General features: G+C 52.9%; 2 protein-coding genes across 3 annotated transcripts; one reads left to right on the top strand and one right to left on the bottom strand.

Annotated features, from left to right (window-relative positions):
- The first annotated feature begins 791 nt into the window (after nucleotides 1–791).
- SMYD5 (SMYD family member 5) lies at nucleotides 792–12,803 on the top strand. Of its 2 annotated transcripts, none has more exons than XM_046662216.1 (13): nucleotides 792–889; nucleotides 4,647–4,755; nucleotides 5,489–5,628; nucleotides 6,097–6,218; nucleotides 6,625–6,694; nucleotides 7,306–7,410; nucleotides 8,236–8,298; nucleotides 8,520–8,590; nucleotides 8,897–9,003; nucleotides 9,399–9,455; nucleotides 10,370–10,464; nucleotides 11,167–11,237; nucleotides 11,339–12,803. In XM_046662216.1, the coding sequence occupies exons 1-13, from the start codon at nucleotides 794–796 to the stop codon at nucleotides 11,484–11,486; spliced, it is 1,254 nt and encodes a 417-aa protein (XP_046518172.1). In that variant the 5' UTR covers nucleotides 792–793; the 3' UTR covers nucleotides 11,487–12,803. The 2 variants fall into 2 exon arrangements, with proteins under 2 accessions (XP_046518172.1, XP_046518173.1); XM_046662217.1 differs by having other exon boundaries at nucleotides 871–889; nucleotides 5,382–5,628.
- Nucleotides 12,804–13,260: 457 nt separating this feature from the next.
- Nucleotides 13,261–17,588, bottom strand: PRADC1 (protease associated domain containing 1). The gene is made up of 5 exons (XM_046662218.1): nucleotides 17,443–17,588; nucleotides 15,104–15,204; nucleotides 14,490–14,599; nucleotides 14,046–14,213; nucleotides 13,261–13,819 (listed from the first exon to the last, which is right to left on the bottom strand). The coding sequence occupies exons 1-5, from the start codon at nucleotides 17,507–17,509 to the stop codon at nucleotides 13,699–13,701; spliced, it is 567 nt and encodes a 188-aa protein (XP_046518174.1). The 5' UTR covers nucleotides 17,510–17,588; the 3' UTR covers nucleotides 13,261–13,698.
- Nucleotides 17,589–17,631: the final 43 nt, after the last annotated feature.

The raw sequence follows: 17,631 nt of genomic DNA, 5'->3' as shown, positions 1-17,631 counted from the left end.
CGGTCAGGCTTGGCTGTGGTGGCAGATGCTTTAGGTCAGTGGTTTGCAGCTTTTGGGGTCCTAAATGAGAGAACAGGTCCCACTCCTGTTGTCAGGACAATGTGCCTATCACACTTCTGCATACAATTTCAGGGGTCCTCAGACCTGAGGTCAACTATGGACCCTCCTCCATTCCCCACTCCCACCCCCAGCTAGGGACCCCAGGCTGCAAGGTCCCTAAGCCCCTGAAGAGTCTGAGGGAGACTTAGGTCCCACTTAATCTTTCACAGGACTGTCTGCCCCGCTGCCAGAGGCCCACAGAGAAGGGAAATCTTGCATCAGACTTTCTTTGCGGGACGGATGGGTGGAGTAAGGTAGTCCGGGCTAAGGGTCAGGGGATAGGAGTAAATCAGCCCGCTGCTCTCCCACGCCTCAGCTGGGTCCAGGGATGGGTCCAAAGACCTCTTGACTCAAGACTGGCCACTGGGTGGACAGAGACAACAGACATCCATACAAAGATGAAGTCGGACACAGACACGTCAAAACAACACACACACACACTCTCTCTGATATAGAGGTACACTCTGGCCCCGAAGACAAAACCGTACCGATGAAAAAGCACAAAAGCCCAGCTACACCCAGTCAACGAACTAAGTGATCTAAACACGTAGATAAAAGAGACCAGAATTTGGACTCGCTAGCGCACGAACCCTCGCAGCCTCGCAGACGGTCACGCCCGGGCCGTGGGCGGAGGGGGGCGGGGCCTCCCGGGTCGAGGCAGGGTCAAGGGTCAGAAGGCGGAGGCGCGCCCAAGATGGCGGCCTCCATGTGCGACGTGTTCTCCTTCTGCGTGGGCGTGGCGGGCCGGGCCCGGGTCGCCGTGGAAGTCCGATTTGTGAGCAGCGCCAAGGTGAGGCCGGGACGGACCCCGTCGGCAGCCCCCACCCTGTCCTGCCTTGGAGACAGCCCCGCGGGGCCCCATGCCCGGAGCCTAGAGGCTTCTCTGGAGCTCAGACGCGGCGCCCTGGCCCCTGCTCGCGGTCGGGGGCTCCCTGTCTGTCCCCGCGCGCAGGCTTCCGGGGCAGTCACGCGGGAACCAGGGCCTCCCGGGCCTCCGCGCGCACCCTCTCCCCGCGGAACCGGGCCGGCTTGCCAGCGGCCCTGCTGTGGCTGCTCCAGGCGGGTTGGGGGGTGCCGGGCCAACGGGCCGGGCCGGGCCGGGGGACATTGCTGCTGGGCCCCGGGGGCAGTGGGCGGGGACGGGCTGAGCCGAGGTAACCGAGTGTAAAAAAGCGTGCGTCTTCAGGGAACCTTCTGAATGAGATTTGGGGTTAGAGAGTGGGTAGAGAGGCCAGAACCCTTCACGAAACGCCTCGGAGTGCTAAGGCATTTTTACTGGAGACCGAAGCCTGTGGGAGAATTGGAAGGGTTTAAACAGGACATGAATTTTGTCGTTTTATTATCGTGTTTTGGAAGTTCATTGTAGAAAAAGATAGAAAATGTATGTAAAAAAAAGAGAAGGTAAAAATCACTCATAATCCTATACGTGTGCAAATATGTATATTAAAATTACATTTTTAGAAAATGCTTTTTGATTCAGCAGTAAATCTTTCAATATCAACAAACATATTTCTACGTATTAATTTTTAACAGCTGAGTAATAGTCTATTTCGTGGGCGGGCCACAGTTCACTCAAGTACCTATTACCAAGTACCAACCCTTATGTTGGATCTTGTTTTTTTGACCCTGAGGTGAAAGGTCTTGGAGCTCAATTTCTGTGCACACACAACCTTTTTTTCTGTCCAGCACTGAGTATTTTCCTTTCTGGTTATCTTTGCCAATTGATATGTGCAGCATGGAATCGCTTTGTTCTCATTTACATTTCTTTGTTTACTAGTGAGCTTGAATTTATCATGAGTAGTGGCTGTGTGTGTCCTTGTCCAAGACGTCTGCCTTCTACTCCTCTGTCTTCTGCTCTCCGCATCTTCATACTGATCCAGTTCCCCAACCCAACCTTCCATTGTTCTCTTTCCACTCCAGAAGCATCTGGAGCGTTCCTCTCCATCCGTGGTAAATCAGCTTCCCGGCATCCTTGGTCTCCTCAGCTGCTCACATCTCCATCTTCACCCCAGGGCCTCTAGGGCTCTTGGCTGGCTTACAGTTTGATGGTGTCTCCGTTCCGCCACTCCTAGCAGGCAGAGACATTCACCTTCACTTTAGAACCCTACCCCTCAGGCCCCTCCTTTCTGGATTTCTTCCCTCGCTTCATCACTTCCGCCTTTCTCCTTGCCCAGTTGTCCTATCGCAGTCTTCTGTCAAAATCCCAGCTCTGGAAGAATGAGCTGCCCACCCCACCGTCTCCGTGTCCACACCTGATGTGCTGCTGGAGAAAATCACATAGCTACCCAGACTTGGTGACAAGATGCATTATTCTGGGTTTTTTGCGTCTATATTCATCAAGGGAGATTGGTTTGTGTTTTTTTCTCTGTGCTGTCTTCCTCAGGTTGCCACATCAGAGTAATGCTTGTTTTTTGGTAAAATGGAGAAGCTTTCCATTTTTTCCCGTTATTGAATAGTTTAGATAGCATGAGAATTACTTGTGCTTTGGTTTAAAGAGAGCTGGCTTGTGAAACCAGATAGACTAGGGGCCTCAGTGGGGGGTAGTTTTTGACCACTTTCTCTGTCACTTCTATGGATATTGGTAGGAATGATTTTCAAAAATTTACCAACTACTGAGCCGAGGACACAACCAGTCACAACAGAAACCTGACTAAATACAGTGGATGCCAGCCGAATGCCACACTGGTGCATGTCACCACTGCTTATTAGTCCGTCTCAGCTTTCTTCCTTTTGAATTCAGTTGTGGTAATGTATATTTTCTAGAAAATCATCCATTTCATAAATATTTTAAAATTTACCACATAGTTTTAGAGTTTTGCACAATCTTTTTATTAAAGCTTATTTTTCAAGTTGGAACTATCTTTGCATAGTTTGTGCCCTTTTCATTCAGGTTGCGTTTTCTTAAAGCTTCTTGGTAATATGAATAAGAGCTGTTTTTCTTGAAACACTTTCATATGTTTTAGAGGTGAGTGGTTTCGTGGAAGAATAGCTCTGATTCTTTTCCCTTTGTTTTGATTACTAAATCTTTTCTACATTTGGTCCTCCAGAAAGAGATTAATATTTATCTAACATTAAGATTTGAGATTGGGAGAGATGATGTGGGTCTCTGTCATATCTTTTTATTCCATAGAGGAAGACCAGGTTTTCATTTTGCTAGTTGGGGTCCCAGGGGCTACAAGGCATGGAGGTGGGGCTTCTAGGAAGACAACCAAGGGTGCGTGCATGGTTGTGCTCAGTGGTTTTGTTCCAGCTGTCCCACGCTGCTGTTAGAACTCCCAGAGTTGTTCAGAGGGGTGAGATTTGTGGCTCCTGGGTTGCTCAGGGCCTATCTTGGTCTACACATCCTCTTCCTCTGACTTTGGGAGACGCCCCTGTCTAGCCAGAGCACCAATGCTAGAAGGAAACAGGGAGCTACCTGGGAGGCCACATGACAGGACATTTCACTGGTGTGTCAGTCATTTTTTTCCTCTCCTTTGTGACTGTTCAGTGTTGGCAGGGGCACTCCCCTATTCCCTAAGTGAACAGTGGGAGTAGGTGCCCAGCAGGGTCAGTAACTGCCTGGGTCTAGAAGCACATTTGAGAAATGGCAGTGCAGCAATTGTTTTCTCATCCTTCATCCCTTGCGTGATGTATACAGTGCTTTAGACCAGTGCTTCTCAGACTTTAACATGCCTGTGACTGACGTGGGCATCTTGTTGAACTGTAGACTCTGATTCAGCAGGTCTGAGGTCAGGCCTGAGGTTCTGCATTTCTAACGGTCTCCCAAGTGATGCCTGTGCTGCCAGTCCATCACCTCACTTTGAGTAGTAAGCAGCTAGAGCTCATGAGGTGCATTCACCTGTGCTATATCATTGCATACTGGAAACTGCCTGGTAGGTATTATCATCATATTCACTTTTCATGTGGGAAACAGATGCAAAGAAGTGAAGCAGCTGGCTCAAAGGTTCACGGCAAGTTAGCATTAGGACTGGTGCTAGGCTTAGTTATTCCTTTCAGCATAACACCTGAGAACTTGTCGGGTGCGTGGCACTGTGCTAGGTGCTGCAGATACCCAGCCGACCAGGGAAGTAGGGCACATTCTCCTTCAAACTAGGCCTCCCTCTCCCGTGGTATAGGATTTCTCTGCAACCCTGAACAGCAGTATCACTGCCAGGATCCTGGAGGGGCAAGGGGTACCTCAGGGAGGGCTGCCCTGCCATTTATCACGCCCTGCTATTACCAGCTCCTGGTACAGGAGGCCCCAGCCTGCTCCGGCCATTCTAAAAATTCTCCTGCTCTTAGTACTCTGAGATGGCTGACGTGGTGTCTCCCTCCCCGTCCCAGGCCCCCTGCTCTGAACAGGCTGAAAGAAGTGTGACTGAAAGTAGGTCAGAGCTGCATTTCCAGAGGAGGCCGTTATGGAGGGTGCTGACCATGCTCCACGAGCCCTCCCAAGGCAGAGGCCTCTGCTGAGAGGGAGGCACGTGAGGGTGAGGCTGGGCGGCCCTCCAGGAGCTATGTCCTTTGTCTCTTTTTATGGACATCCTATTCCTTCTGTGCCCTCTTAGGGAAAGGGGCTGTTTGCTACCCAGCTGATCCAGAAGGGGGAGACCATCTTCGTAGAACGGCCCCTGGTGGCTGCACAGTTTCTGTGGAATGCACTTTATCGCTACCGAGGTGAGCACATCTCATGGCTGCTGGGCCAGCTGCTTTTGCACATGGAAGAGAGCTGCATTCATCCCTACTGGCTGACGTCTCTGGACTCTGGGTGTTGGGAGGAAAGGCTGTCTCCCCTGGAGAACCACGCCTCTGTCTAACCTCAGGCTGTTTGGGGCTGTGAGTCTGCCGTAGAGAGGCTCTTCTGAAGTGCTCCCTGCGGGAGGACTGTCATGCAGGTGGAACTCAGTCTGACCCACAGTATAAGGGACTGGACATCATGCTAAAGGGCTCTGGGGCAGAATGCAGCCCTCTACCAAGAGAAGGCCATGTGCCCTTGGGTCAAAATGCTGAGTTAGGGCTTAGAAGCAAGTAGGATGCCCTTAGCTTTGCCAGCCACGTGCTTTTCTCACACTTTTCTTGGGCTAGAGACAAACTGTGAAAGGAGGGTCAGTTGGTGCCAGAATGGGGAAAGCCAAGTCTGGGGGAGGGGAGGGGAGCCCCACAGACTAAGTCCCATTGAGAAGTAGGGACAGTCTGACAGGAGGGATGGGGACTCCAGCGGGGTAAGAGGGAGTCATCTCCCTTTGAATGCATGTGAAATTCATGAATTCGTTCCATTCTTTAACATAGTCATTCATTCACAGACTTCCAAAATGTTTATTGAGCACTCACTATGTGCCAGGCACTATTCCACTGCTGTAAAAGGATAAACGTGGCCGTCTCTCAAGCCACATTGTCATGTCTCCCTCAGCCTGTGACCACTGCCTTCGGGCACTGGAGAAGGCAGAGGAGAATGCTCAGAGGCTGACCGGGAAGCCAGGCCAGGTTCTGCCTCACCCCGAGCTGTGCACTGTGCGCAAGGACCTCCACCAGAGCTGTCCCCACTGCCAGGTGAGCGTCCCAGGGGAGTGGACCTGAAGGGGGGCCAGTAAGGGAGGCCTTAGCTGAAGTCTTCTTTGGGGAGATAGGCATGAGGACAGACCTGGTCATGGCCCTTGAGAACCACAGTGTAGGGCAAGATACTGAAAAGGCTCAGTTACTGTTCCAGTTTCGTCCTCCCTGTTCCAGTCCCATTGTCTAGAAAGTAGGCTTGGTGGGAGCTTGCCCTCTTCCTGGGAGCCTATCAGGGCTTCTCCCCTCTACCTGAAAAGCTTTCTTTCCTTCCCATGGTTTTAGAAGCTTGGGTTAGGTGCTCCTCTCACATGCCCCCAGAGCACCATATGCTTTCTCATCTCGTGATACCACCGAGCTCCTGCTCAGGGCTGTTTGTGGAAGGAATGCAGTTAGAGGAGATGAGTACCACATGGGACATGTGTGCCTCACCTCATGGCCAGATCCTAGGGTGCTGACCTCCAACAGGTGATGTACTGCAGCACAGAATGTCGGGTGGCAGCTGCTGAGCAGTACCATCAGGTCCTGTGCCCAGGCCCCTCCCAGGATGACCCCCTGCATCCTCTCAATAAGCTGCAGGAGGCATGGAGGTAGGTGGCATTTCGTCCCTTCTTTCATTTATCCTTCCCTTCCTGTCTGGGAAAGGATAGGTCTGCTTGCCTGCTTGAGCTCAGCAGATGCAGCTATTTTTCTTAAGTTACCGTCCTCTAGATTTTTCCTCCATTCTTATGGTTAAACAGAGGGCACATCACCCAACCCTCTGCCTTTAATCTGAGCTGCCAGTCCCACCATCCTGGGCATTTTACACACTCTCAGAAAGAGCAACATTAAGCCCATAGGGATGTCAAGTTCTGCCCAAGTCCTTGCCGATGACTTTCTCTCTTTGGTTATAAATGGGTTGGGAGGAAGGATTCTCTGTAGCAATCAGACTGGGCTTCCCTGAACTCAGCTACTGGGGAGGGAATTTCTAGGCCCAATCTTTTTCTTTGTCCCCAGGAGTGTTCACTACCCTCCTGAGACTGCAAGCATCATGTTAATGGCCCGAATGGTGGCCACAGTGAAGCAGGTAAGCCCACCTGACCCTCCCAGGGAAGCTGACTCTGGCCTCATTCAACCCTTGGCCTCAGTCTCCTCCTCACCTCAAGACCCTGGCTTGGATGCAGAATTCTCCTGGGCTTCCCAAAGGAGAGCTGCTTGCTACGTAAACCTTCGGGGTAGCTAACCACAAATCTGGCAGGGGGGTGGGGCCTCATCTTGGATCTATGAGAGGACTTCTTGTGCAGCAGCAATTCATGCATTCAATTTATAAGCACCACTTTTTCAGGATTGTGTCTTTCACATAAAGTGAGAGAAGCCACTCTGATCCCTTCCATTAATATTGTTGCTCCTCAGCCTCATTCTCCTATTTTCTTAGTATTGTTGAATTGGCTAGCTTGGCCCCAGTTGGGGAGATGGTTGGTGTGGGCACGGTGGGGAGGAAGTCCCCAGGCAGAGGAAGGGTCTACCTAGAAGCTCATGTGGATGGTGTTTCTCTGATGGTGGCGGCTTTAAAATCATAAGCTACCCCTCCCACGTGGGTGGGAGTGGCAGTAAGGAGGTGGGTGTCTGAGTCCTTGTGTGCATTTGCATGCACGGGCATGTGTGAACATGACCCTGAAGTATATTTATTCGCTGCAGGCTAAGGATAAGGATCGTTGGATCAGGCTCTTCTCCCAGTTCTGTAATAAAACAGCCAATGAGGAGGAAGAAATTGTCCACAAACTCCTTGGGGACAAATTCAAGGTTCGTCTTCTCCCATGACCTCCCCTTCACCCCCAGTAGCCTGGGATGTTCTGTGGCTATCTCAGGGGAGCTCCACATTTGGTCCCTTCCCAGCCACAGGAACGAGTTAGAGCCTGGGGCCAAAAATCTATTCAGAGGACTTATATTCCTACTACTGTTTAACTTCATGACCTAACGTGGACCTGAGACTGGGAAGTGGGGTGACAACAGAGGAAGGAGGGGTAGGGTGCCCTGATGTGGGAAGGCAGTACGTCATGACAGGATAGCAGTCGGCAAATCAGGTATAATGGAAACTGGAGGATTGGGGGTCCACCGGCTCAGGGAGCAGTGTGACACAGGAGAATTTTAGCTGCCGGTGTACTTAGTGCCCACTCGCAATCAAAGAGTTACACATTCTCATTAAGGACAGTGTACTTCCATGCAGGTGCTGCCTGAAGGTGGAGGCAGGTGTGTGAGAGGGCATCTGGGGCAGGCCTTCCTGCACTGAAGTCTGAGGAAAGGAGAGGGGGAGTCGAGCTGGTCTGAAGGCCAGGTTGAGGAGCCTGGAAGCGGGTGGTGAGGACGGACATTCTAAACCAAGCTGCCTCAGCCCTGCTGGTACAAGTGCTGGAAAACAGGGAGGAACTTGGGAGTTGCCACCCTCAGTTGGAGCAGGCCAGCAGACTGCCAAGGCTCTTTGGAAATAAGGACTCTGTGGCCTTCCTTAGGGAAAGCTCGTTCTACAGAGCTGGCCCTTTTTTCTTCCCTCACCTGGTCTTCTGGTCTGCCTGAAGCTAATGGGAAATGCCCAGCGATGCAAGTCTCTCCCTCCTTCCCCTAAACCAGGGCCAGCTGGAACTTCTGCGGAGACTCTTCACAGAGGCCCTTTATGAGGAAGCACTCAGCCAGGTGAGCATGGGGAAGGTGGGACCAATGGCCTCCCAGTCACTCCAACTTTCCAGGAGCAGCTGGGTCAGCGTCTCTTATGGGGACAGCTAAGCCAGAGCTGACTTGGTCTTCTGGAGTTGAGATGGGACTGACTTGTGGAAGACTTCCTGAACAGAGAGTTATATCAGGAAGAAAAGTAAGTGGCTGTAACCTGAGCACTCATCTCTCTTTCTCTCCCACAGTGGTTCACTCCTGATGGATTCCGGTCTCTCTTTGCTCTTGTTGGGACCAATGGCCAAGGAATTGGGACCAGGTTAGGAGAGAATGTTCCAGATCTATTGGACTTGTCCCTCAGGGTGTGGGTGGGAGGTTGACTGAGGAAGGTAGACACAGCTCCTTTCAAGGTTAGGGTGGAGTAGGGTGTGACTCTGGTCAGAGTGCTCGACTAGACACAGTGGTGGGGGTCAGAAAGAGTGAGACTGAAGAGTCTGGTCTTGGGAGCCCTGGTCTCTTGGGGAAGATGGGTCCCCCACCCTGGAATGGGCTTAACTTGCCTGGAGGTGGAGAGCCCTGTGAGCTGGGCCTCCTCCTCTCCAACCTGGCTGCCTGGGACCCCCAGCTCCCTGAGCCAGTGGGTCCATGCCTGTGACGCTCTGGAGCTGAAGCCTCAGGACCGCGAGCAGCTGGATGCCTTCATTGACCAGCTGTACAAGGACATCGAGGCAGGTTGGTGAGATGGAGCCTTGGCCTCACTCCACCTTGGAGATGCCCCCCAGTCAGATGGCGGACGCACAGTCTTCCCCCAGGGAGCTCTGAGTTAATTTTTGGGGAAGGTAATCCCTATATGCCTGTGGGAACCTTCAGGTCTATCCACAGGACACACAGACAAGAAGTAACCCTGAGATCCATGCAGAGGATCGATGCTGGGGGTGGGAGAGTGCTGATAAATACAGGGATAGTGTTTCTAGAAAGATAGGGCTTATGTCTCCGAGAAGCAAGTTCAAGTAAAACAGTCGTGATTGGGCAGCAAGACCATGGAGCCAGAGCTTGTCCTTAGAAGCCTAGTCCTTTTTCCACCTATAAAATGGGTAGAATAACATCTGCATATTACTGTCTTACAGCAACTGGCGAGTTCCTTAACTGTGAAGGATCTGGCCTCTTTGTGCTTCAGAGCTGCTGTGAGTCCTGGCATTGAGGAGGGTGGCCTCATGGCCACAGTTCATCTCTCTCAGTTGGCCACTTCTAGGCTGGTGGGGTTAAATCTGAGCATAGGGTTAGGGCTGAGCTTCCTTGGGGATTCCCCTGGGCTTTTACAGTTCGAGCATTTTTTTATTCATTCCTTAGACTGCTTGTGCCTTAGTATATGTTTCTATATAAATTAACCTTCCAATGGGCCAGGCCCTGTGCTAAGGCTGGCGCAGAGCTCTGATTTTTGCAAAGGGAAGCATGGGCTTTGCACCACCGCTGTTCTCTGAGATTTGGGGGGACGGGGCGGGGGGGTGTTGTGAGAGCCTAGGAGGCCCTCAGGATCCTGGGAGGAGGGAGCTCAGGCTAGAAGGTGAGTCTCTTCAGCACGTGATGGGGAGGTGCAGAGCCAGCTCAGACTGTTGTCTTTTCCATATCTCAGCCTCCCACCTGCTGGTTTCCTTACCACAAGCCCCTGCTCCCAGGCTCTGGAGCCACTTTACCCCTCACAGACTAGGCTCTCAGAGGGCCTGGCTCAGCTGTTACCAGACATCCAGTAGCAGACGGGACTGAGTTAAGTGGTCTAGCGTGGCCATCCCTTTCACAGCGCTGTCCCTCCCTTTGCCAGACACTGGGAACACAACTGAAAAAGAAGCTGACCAGTGAGGAGAGCAGGGGCAGTCAGAGTGGGTGGGAGAGGGGAGTGATGTGGGAGGGCATTTGTGCCTGTGCGCTATGGTCTTCAGGAAAGAGCACTGGATGGAGAGACAGGAAAGTTGGGTGCCAGGACCTTTACAGCCCTAGCAGAGATCAGAGAACAAGGAAGGATGGGACTCAGTGCTCTGCAGAATTGAGGCTGTTATTTTTATTAGTCAATAATCCTCATTACCTGCCTCTTGTGACCCAGGCAACCACAGCTGTGTCCCTAATGCAGAGACCTCCTTCCCAGAAAACAACTTCCTTTTGCATGTCACTGCCCTGGAGGACATTAAGCCAGGAGAGGTGAGAGGGCTGGGGCTTGGGAGCTGTGGGGGGTGGGTGGGCAGTGGGCCTTGCAAGTTCTGTCCAGGGATTGGGAGCAGTAGTGGCTAGAGCCCCAAGTTGAGGCTATTGGCTTGAATCCCCATGTGCCCCAGGACTCATGTCTTTTTGCCCATGGGTATGCCCTACCCAACCCCACTTCTTCAAAAAATAACTCCAGAAAGCCTCAAAGCAGTATTTGAAACAGCTGTGTGCCCAGGTTCTTGTCCCCAGCCACCTTTTGATCAACAAGTCTGTAGCTTCTAAGAAAACAGGAGATGGCTCTTTGTGGCTTGGGCTATGGGCTGCTAGTGTGGGTTTGGGGTCCTGGCTGTTGGTGCAATGCACAGAGCCTGGTTGAATCTTCTTCCAGGGCAAGTAACATCGCACCAAGATAACCTCTGACCCCAGCCACAGACCTTGGCCATTGCTTGCCTTTAACCATGGCCTAAGGCTAACTACAGTCCCTCTGTCTCAGACACAGGTTGTTAGAGCCTCATAGTGGCTTGCCTGCTGAGGGACAGGGGAATGGATCAGGGCAGCCCACCCCTTTGCTGAAGGGCAGCTCAGACCTGGTTCCTGGGGATGGGGCAGTGGTGGAAATAGGGTAGTGGTTGGGGAGGCCCTAATCCCATCTAATAGAGAGCACAAACCATGAGACCCCACCTGTCCTCTGCCCTCTAGGAAATCTGTATCAGCTACTTAGACTGCTGTCAGCGGGAGCGCAGCCGTCACAGCCGCCACAAGATCCTCAGGTGCCAGCTGGGGACCTGGTGGGTAGCTGGGCTCTGGGGTCCTTCAGTCCTGATAGATGGCTGACTTTTCACCCTCATCACCATCCTCCCACCCTCTGCAGGGAGAACTATCTGTTTGTCTGTTCCTGCCCCAAATGCCTGGCAGAGGCTGATGAACCCAATGTGACCTCAGAGGAGGAGGAGGACGAAGAGGAGGAGGAAGGAGAGCCAGAAGATGCAGAGCTGGGGGATGAGATGACTGATGTATGATGTTCCCCTGCCTGGAAAGGGCTCTACCCCAGACCCTGCCGGAAAAGGGGGCCTTCCCCCAGAGAAGAGGCTTGGAAGGAACTCCCCACTCCTGTTGCCTGCTTTCCCCCCATTCCAGCTGTTTCTGCCAGAGGGTAGGACAGAGACTGGATCCTAGGCCCTCCACCCCTCACCAGGCCCCATGCCCTGGACACTGCTGCTGAGTGGCTTAGGCTCTGTGCTGTCACTGAGCCTCTCAGAACTGGCCTTCCCCTTCTCCTCCACTCCAGGGTGTGAGCGGCTGGAACCAAGGTCAGGGTCTAACAATGTTTCTTCCCCTTGCCCCCATGGCCATGCTTACCCACCCACCTGAGGCTTCACCCCTCTCCACTTGCTATGGAAGGATAACAAAGTGGCAATCTGAGAACAGCCTGACTTCACTGAAGAAGAAAGGAGGTGGGGTGAAATGCCCTCACCTTCTTCCCCTCCTCCCTCCATTGTAGCTGATAAGGCCACTTTCTGACCACTAGCACACCTGGAAGAGGCAGGAAGGGGGACAGGGCCTCCAGAGCACCTTCACTAAGCCTCTCTGCCAGGGAATACGGAACCAGGGGGATTACCTCCCTCTCCCCACCTCACCACCCCCAGCATTTGGACACCTAGGGGAGTGGAGATTAACCCCTTCCCCAGACTCCAGAATCTCTGTACTTTGTGCCTTGTCCCTCAGGCCCTGGCACAGTGGCTGGCCCCGTGGGGTATGGAAGAGGCCTCTGCCTCCCTCAGGAGGGGCATGTGGGGGACCATCACCTCTTCCTCACACCCTCTCCTGTTGAGGACTCTAGCAGCATGGCTGAGACCTGGCGGATGACAGACCTGTGCTCCTTAATGTGGGATGCTCTAGAGTCTTCCCTGGGACCGGTTTAACATGGGTCAGTGAGGGGCTCTCCTGGCCTCAGTCTCCATCTTTAGGGTCTCCACAGAGGAATGTTGAAGTCTTCCAGAAACCTCGACGAGCTGGGCTAGATACTCTGAGATTAGCCCTGACTTTGTCCCCCTCCCCCAGATAAGCACGACCCCTCACTCTTGGGTTGGATGCTGTGGGAGTTATAACCCATCACTCGCAATTCCTTCCCGCCTACCTTCCCTGAGGGGCCTGCTGTGTCCCTCTGCTGAGGGCTCCCCGGGAGGGCAGGTGCTTACCCCACAGGCCCTTTCCTGGATCTAGAGCCAGGTGGAGCATGCCTGTCTGGCCTGTTGGGTTCTTACTCCTTCACACCTCTCACCAGCACCCCTCCCACCCCTGCCTGCCCACTGTTCTCAATAAAATGTGAGTGGTGACAGGCCTCTGCAGGAATGCTTTGTGGACAATGGCTTGGTGAGCTCCCCAGGGCACATGGCAGTCATGTAGGTGGTGCAAAGGTGCATAAGTTAGACCAGGTGAAGGCAGGAGGTGGGAGCTGCAACTCCTCAGTTGAGGCTTGTCTCTGGTCTCCTCTACACTCTGCCATGCAAATGTCTCTGAAGCACAAGAGCACAGGTCCTCTGAGGCCCAGTGTGGATCCCCAGGACCAGATTCTGAGTCTTCTCCCCAGGGGACTGAACTCTGGCTTCCTGAGTTCTTGAGCAGGAGGCTGTGTTGGGATGCAAGATGAGCAGCCTGAGTGCTAAAGGACCTTGAGCAAGTCATTTATCTCTGTGCATCAATTTCCTCACCTCAAAACAAGCCATGGAACCAGACGAGTGAGTTTGGAGGCCCCTCCCGCCCCTGTGTGCTCTTATTCTAGGACACAGTTACAACCCTGATAAGAGGCTTTATTGCTAAAAAGTCACTGAGGGTTTATTAAGTCCTCAAACACCAGCTCCTTAAACCAGCTTCCAGCAACTGCTGTGAAGGACATTGTGAGGAGGCCCTGGGCTGGGGAAGCTGGAGCCAGGTGGGATGTGGCAGATCACAGGTGGCTCTCGGGCCACCTGCCTTTAGCCCCTTTTGTTCCAGATTGTAGCCAAGAAGCCTTGGGCCTGGCCTTGCCTCTTCCATAGCATGAGACACCCTTGGGGGCCCTGGGGAAGGGAAGGCCTTGGCTTCCCTTAGCCTAGCCAAGGCCCAATCCTTTTTCCTCTCCCTGGCTCCACCTGTCCCCAAATGCTATCCCCAAATCCCAAACAGCAGAATTCCTGGATTTCCCCTTCCCAGCCCAGAGTTGCATATGGCTGGAATGTGGGACTAACTCTTCTACCAGAAGGTCCAGGGTGGTTGCAGCAGCTCAAAGGTGGGGATGCTGGTGACATTGACTGGGATGGAAATGATGGCCCATGGCAGCCCGTGTTGTTCCAGTGAGCGGCGGATCATGTAGCTGGGAGGGCATGAAGAGAGGTGGCGATGGTCACTGTCTCGGCACCCCATCATACCCTACTGTCCCCATCACTCTGGGAGTTCCAGAGCCTGAGGACTTTATTGGCCCTTCAACTGGGGCACCCCAAGATGAGGCTTGCAGGAAGGGAGTGGAGATTGCCCTTGACCTCCCCGAGTCATGGCACCCAACCTGGGTGTTGATACAGCCAGAGACAAGAAGCCCTCACCCATCTCGGCCGAGCAGGAAGAGGGCGGGGATGTCAGCTGTGCGCTGGGTACTGTCCTGGATCATCTCCACGTAGAAGCTGTCATTGTCAACCGCGTTGTCAGAGATGATCACCGCCCGCCCGCCATGCTCCTGCACCACCCGGGTCTTGGAGAGGAAGGAGCAGCCCCTGGAAGAGGTGGTGATGAGACCGAAAGAAAGGCAGGAATCTAGTTACCCCTCCCCCAGATCTCAGCTGGGAGGATGAAAGGACCATGGAGAGCTTTTTATAAAGGCTCAAAAGTAAATGGCCAAATGGCATGGATAATCTTAAGATGTTTCTTAAAGACCCTTAAAAAGATGAATTATTTAAAAACAGCTCTTTGAAAGCGCCACCACCAACACTGGTCTCAGAATCTACAGTATGCCTGCCCTCCCCTCGTGCCCGTGCCTGTCCGCTCCTCACCCCCTCTCCACCAGAGCGATCTGGTCCTGGATGAAGAAACCGTTGCTGAGTTCCCCACAGGCCTCCGATGGTTCTGCGGGGACAAGGTGAATCTGCTCATACCTTGTGTGCTGAAAGACATTTAGACAGGTCGGAGTGTGAGGAGATGTGCCTGCTCTAGGACCTGGCTGACAAAGTGTGAAGGAAACGGGGAGTGATTTCTGTGTGTTGGGCACTTGAGCATTTTCCTTAATTCTCACAAAAGCACAAGTAGGTGTCCTCCCCAACCCTGCCTTTCTGTGAAACGGGGAGGGGTTGGTATGGACCCAGAGAGGGGAGGTAACTTGCCTTAAGTCACATAGTGCAGAGGTAGAGCTAGCAGAGCCTTTGGTTTTTCACCATCTCATGTCCCCAAAGACGTGTTCCCCCATGGTGTCCAGGTCTGTATTACACCCAGAGGAGTAGCAGGAAGACCTTCCTTCTGACGGCAGCCCTGGAGGGCAGAGCCGGACTCTGCTCCCTTCCCTGTCCCAGCACTCCCATATTGGTTGAAAGGATAAGAGGGTCACCTCAGCTTAGTAGGGGGAAGGAAGGTGGGGACAGGGTCAGAGACCTGGGGCCCCCCCTGAACTTACAAAGATACCACCAAAGTCCTTGGCAGGTGTGGCTGTGAAGATGTAGCGAATGTCCCCAGGACTCAGCACTTGGAAGTACAAATAATCATGGATGCGTAAGCCTGAAAGAGAAACAGTACAGATGAGAAACCTCCAGGGAACGAGCTGGTTCAGGTTCAGATCACAGACCTGTGTCTTCAAATGGGCGGGCTATAGTCTGGGCCCAGGGACCTAGCTTCAGCCCAGTGGATCCTCCAGGTGGTGGGACAGATGGTCTCTGCCCTGGAGAGGACAGAGTTGAGCACACAGAGTTAGTAACCACAGAGATACAGCTGCTGCTGCTGCTGCTACACAGGTGAGCCAGGAAGACGGAGAGCTCCAGTATTCTCTCTCTGAGGGTCAATCCATCTTTGCTCTCAAGTGGACCTGAGAGTTTCACGGCGGAGATGTGGTAGCCTGGGTACAAAACAATTCTCACTAAAACTTGAAAGTTGACTGTCTGGTTCCACTGCCATCCCTCTAGTTCAGCCACTTCATTTCTTGTCCTGACTGTTCCAGCTTCTTAACTGGTCTGTCTGCCTCTATTCTTACTTCATTCCCTAAACGACAGCCAGGGACCTTCTTAAATGCCCTAAAGCAAATATGATCATGTGACTACTCATGGCTTTAGAATCCTTCAACAATTTCCCTTCACACTTAAAATCTAAACTCTTTAAAGATTTTATTTTTCCTTTTTCTCCCCAAAGCCCCCTGGTACATGGTTGTATATTTTTAGTTGTGGGTCCTTCTAGTTGTGGCATGCGGGACGCTGCCTCAGCATGGCTTGATGCGCAGTGCCATGTCCGCGCCCAGGATCCGAACCAGCGAAACCCTGGGCCGCCGAAGCAGAGCGCGAGAACTTCACCACTGGGCCACGGGGCCGGCCCCTTAAAATCTAAACTCTTAACTAAGGCCTGCAAGGCCCTGCTCCATCTGGCCCTTGCCTACTACTACAACCTCATATCCTCCTTCCTATATTCAAACTACGCTAGCCTCCTCTCAGTTTCTTCACTTCTCTGAGTCTTCTCGCAAGTTGCTCCCTCTATCTGGGACGCTTCCTGCCCTCACTCCACCCCACCTCTACCTCTTTGCCTGGTTCACTCCTACTCATCCATCATGTTATAGCTTAAATGTCACTTTCTCAGAGAGACCTTCTGCCTATCACTGCTCTCCCCTTATGTCCATTCAAAATGTACTTTTTCTCCATTGACATTTTCAATATAATTTGTAATTATACAGTATTCCTGATTTTTTGTTAAATGTCTCCTCCACTAGGGCAAGGACCATAAGTTTGTAGCTTCACTCAATGTTGTATCCACATTACCTAACACAGTGGCTAGGATATAGTGGTTGTTCAATAAAGACTGCTGAATGAGTGAACAACAACTATGTTCAGCTTCATTGCACTGAGGATGAGAACTACCAGAACAACCAGGTTTTTCTGGGGTGTAGGAATGTCTCTTCAGCACCAAACTTTAATGTTTTACCTGGACTTGAGTCCCTGGTTTCCTTAGCCCAGAGAGACAGAGGAATGTGGAAGGGCAGAAGCTGCTGTCACAGGCGTATAGTCAATCAACAAATTACCAAGCCACTACTATGTGCTAGGGTTAGGACTGATTGTGCTTTTAGCTATCCTTGTCTACTGTCCAAATCACAGCTGCCAGGTAGAGCTCCACTGGCTTGGCACTGGGCTATACAGCCTTTTATCCTGGGAGTGGGGACTTCCCAACAGATAGACATTCCCAGGAAGGCTTCCTGAATTAGCACCAAACTCCTCCTCCTCCTCCCCACACACATCTTTGCCTGGCCTTTGCATCTGCTGATGTGTGTAAATTAAATGTGGGTATACATATGTGCTCATGTACGTGTATGGGTGTATATGTTTAGGTGCTCCTGTACGTGCAAACAGGTTTTGTGCGTACCTGTGTGCTTGTGCGTGTGAGCCCACGTGTAGGAATGTGTGCTCCTGTATATGTATGTGACTACTCACATACATATCTCCAGCTTGTAGTATCTCTAGCTGTCCCTTATTCCTCCTTCTGGGCGCCCCCTCAGCCACCTGGGTCGGATCTTGTGGGGCCTGGGGTGTAGTCTTGCTTCGACGTCGAGAGCTAAGGATTAAGAGCCCAGCCTCAGGCCGAGCTCAGCTCATGTCCCTGGGGACCAGCACCCACCCACTCCAGTCGTCCGTTCCCGGACCGGACCTGCTCTGTCCCGAACTCGCGGGGTCCCCAAGGTGACCCGTGGCCCCCGGCCTGAGACGCATGCAAGCTGGACGGCCAGCCCCGCCCCGCAGCGCAGCCCCGCCCGTTGTCGCTCACCGTGGGCCGCGACGCACGCGGGGAGCCAGAGCACGAGACAACACCAGCCGGCGGCGCCGGGGACCATCTCCAGGGCCCGGCCCGGCGCCGCGCTTCCTCCTGCTGCCCCACCGCGCGTCGATCGCCGGACTTCAGCCTGACAGCTGCTCCGGCCTCCCGCCCCCAGACCCGCTCTCGCCGTTGGTTGGC

The sequence above is a fragment of the Equus quagga genome, chromosome 5 (assembly GCF_021613505.1).
Source record: "Equus quagga isolate Etosha38 chromosome 5, UCLA_HA_Equagga_1.0, whole genome shotgun sequence".
Lineage (NCBI taxonomy): Eukaryota > Metazoa > Chordata > Mammalia > Perissodactyla > Equidae > Equus > Equus quagga.
Note: the sequence above shows the minus strand (reverse complement) of the source record. Positions and strands in the feature narration are given on the sequence as shown.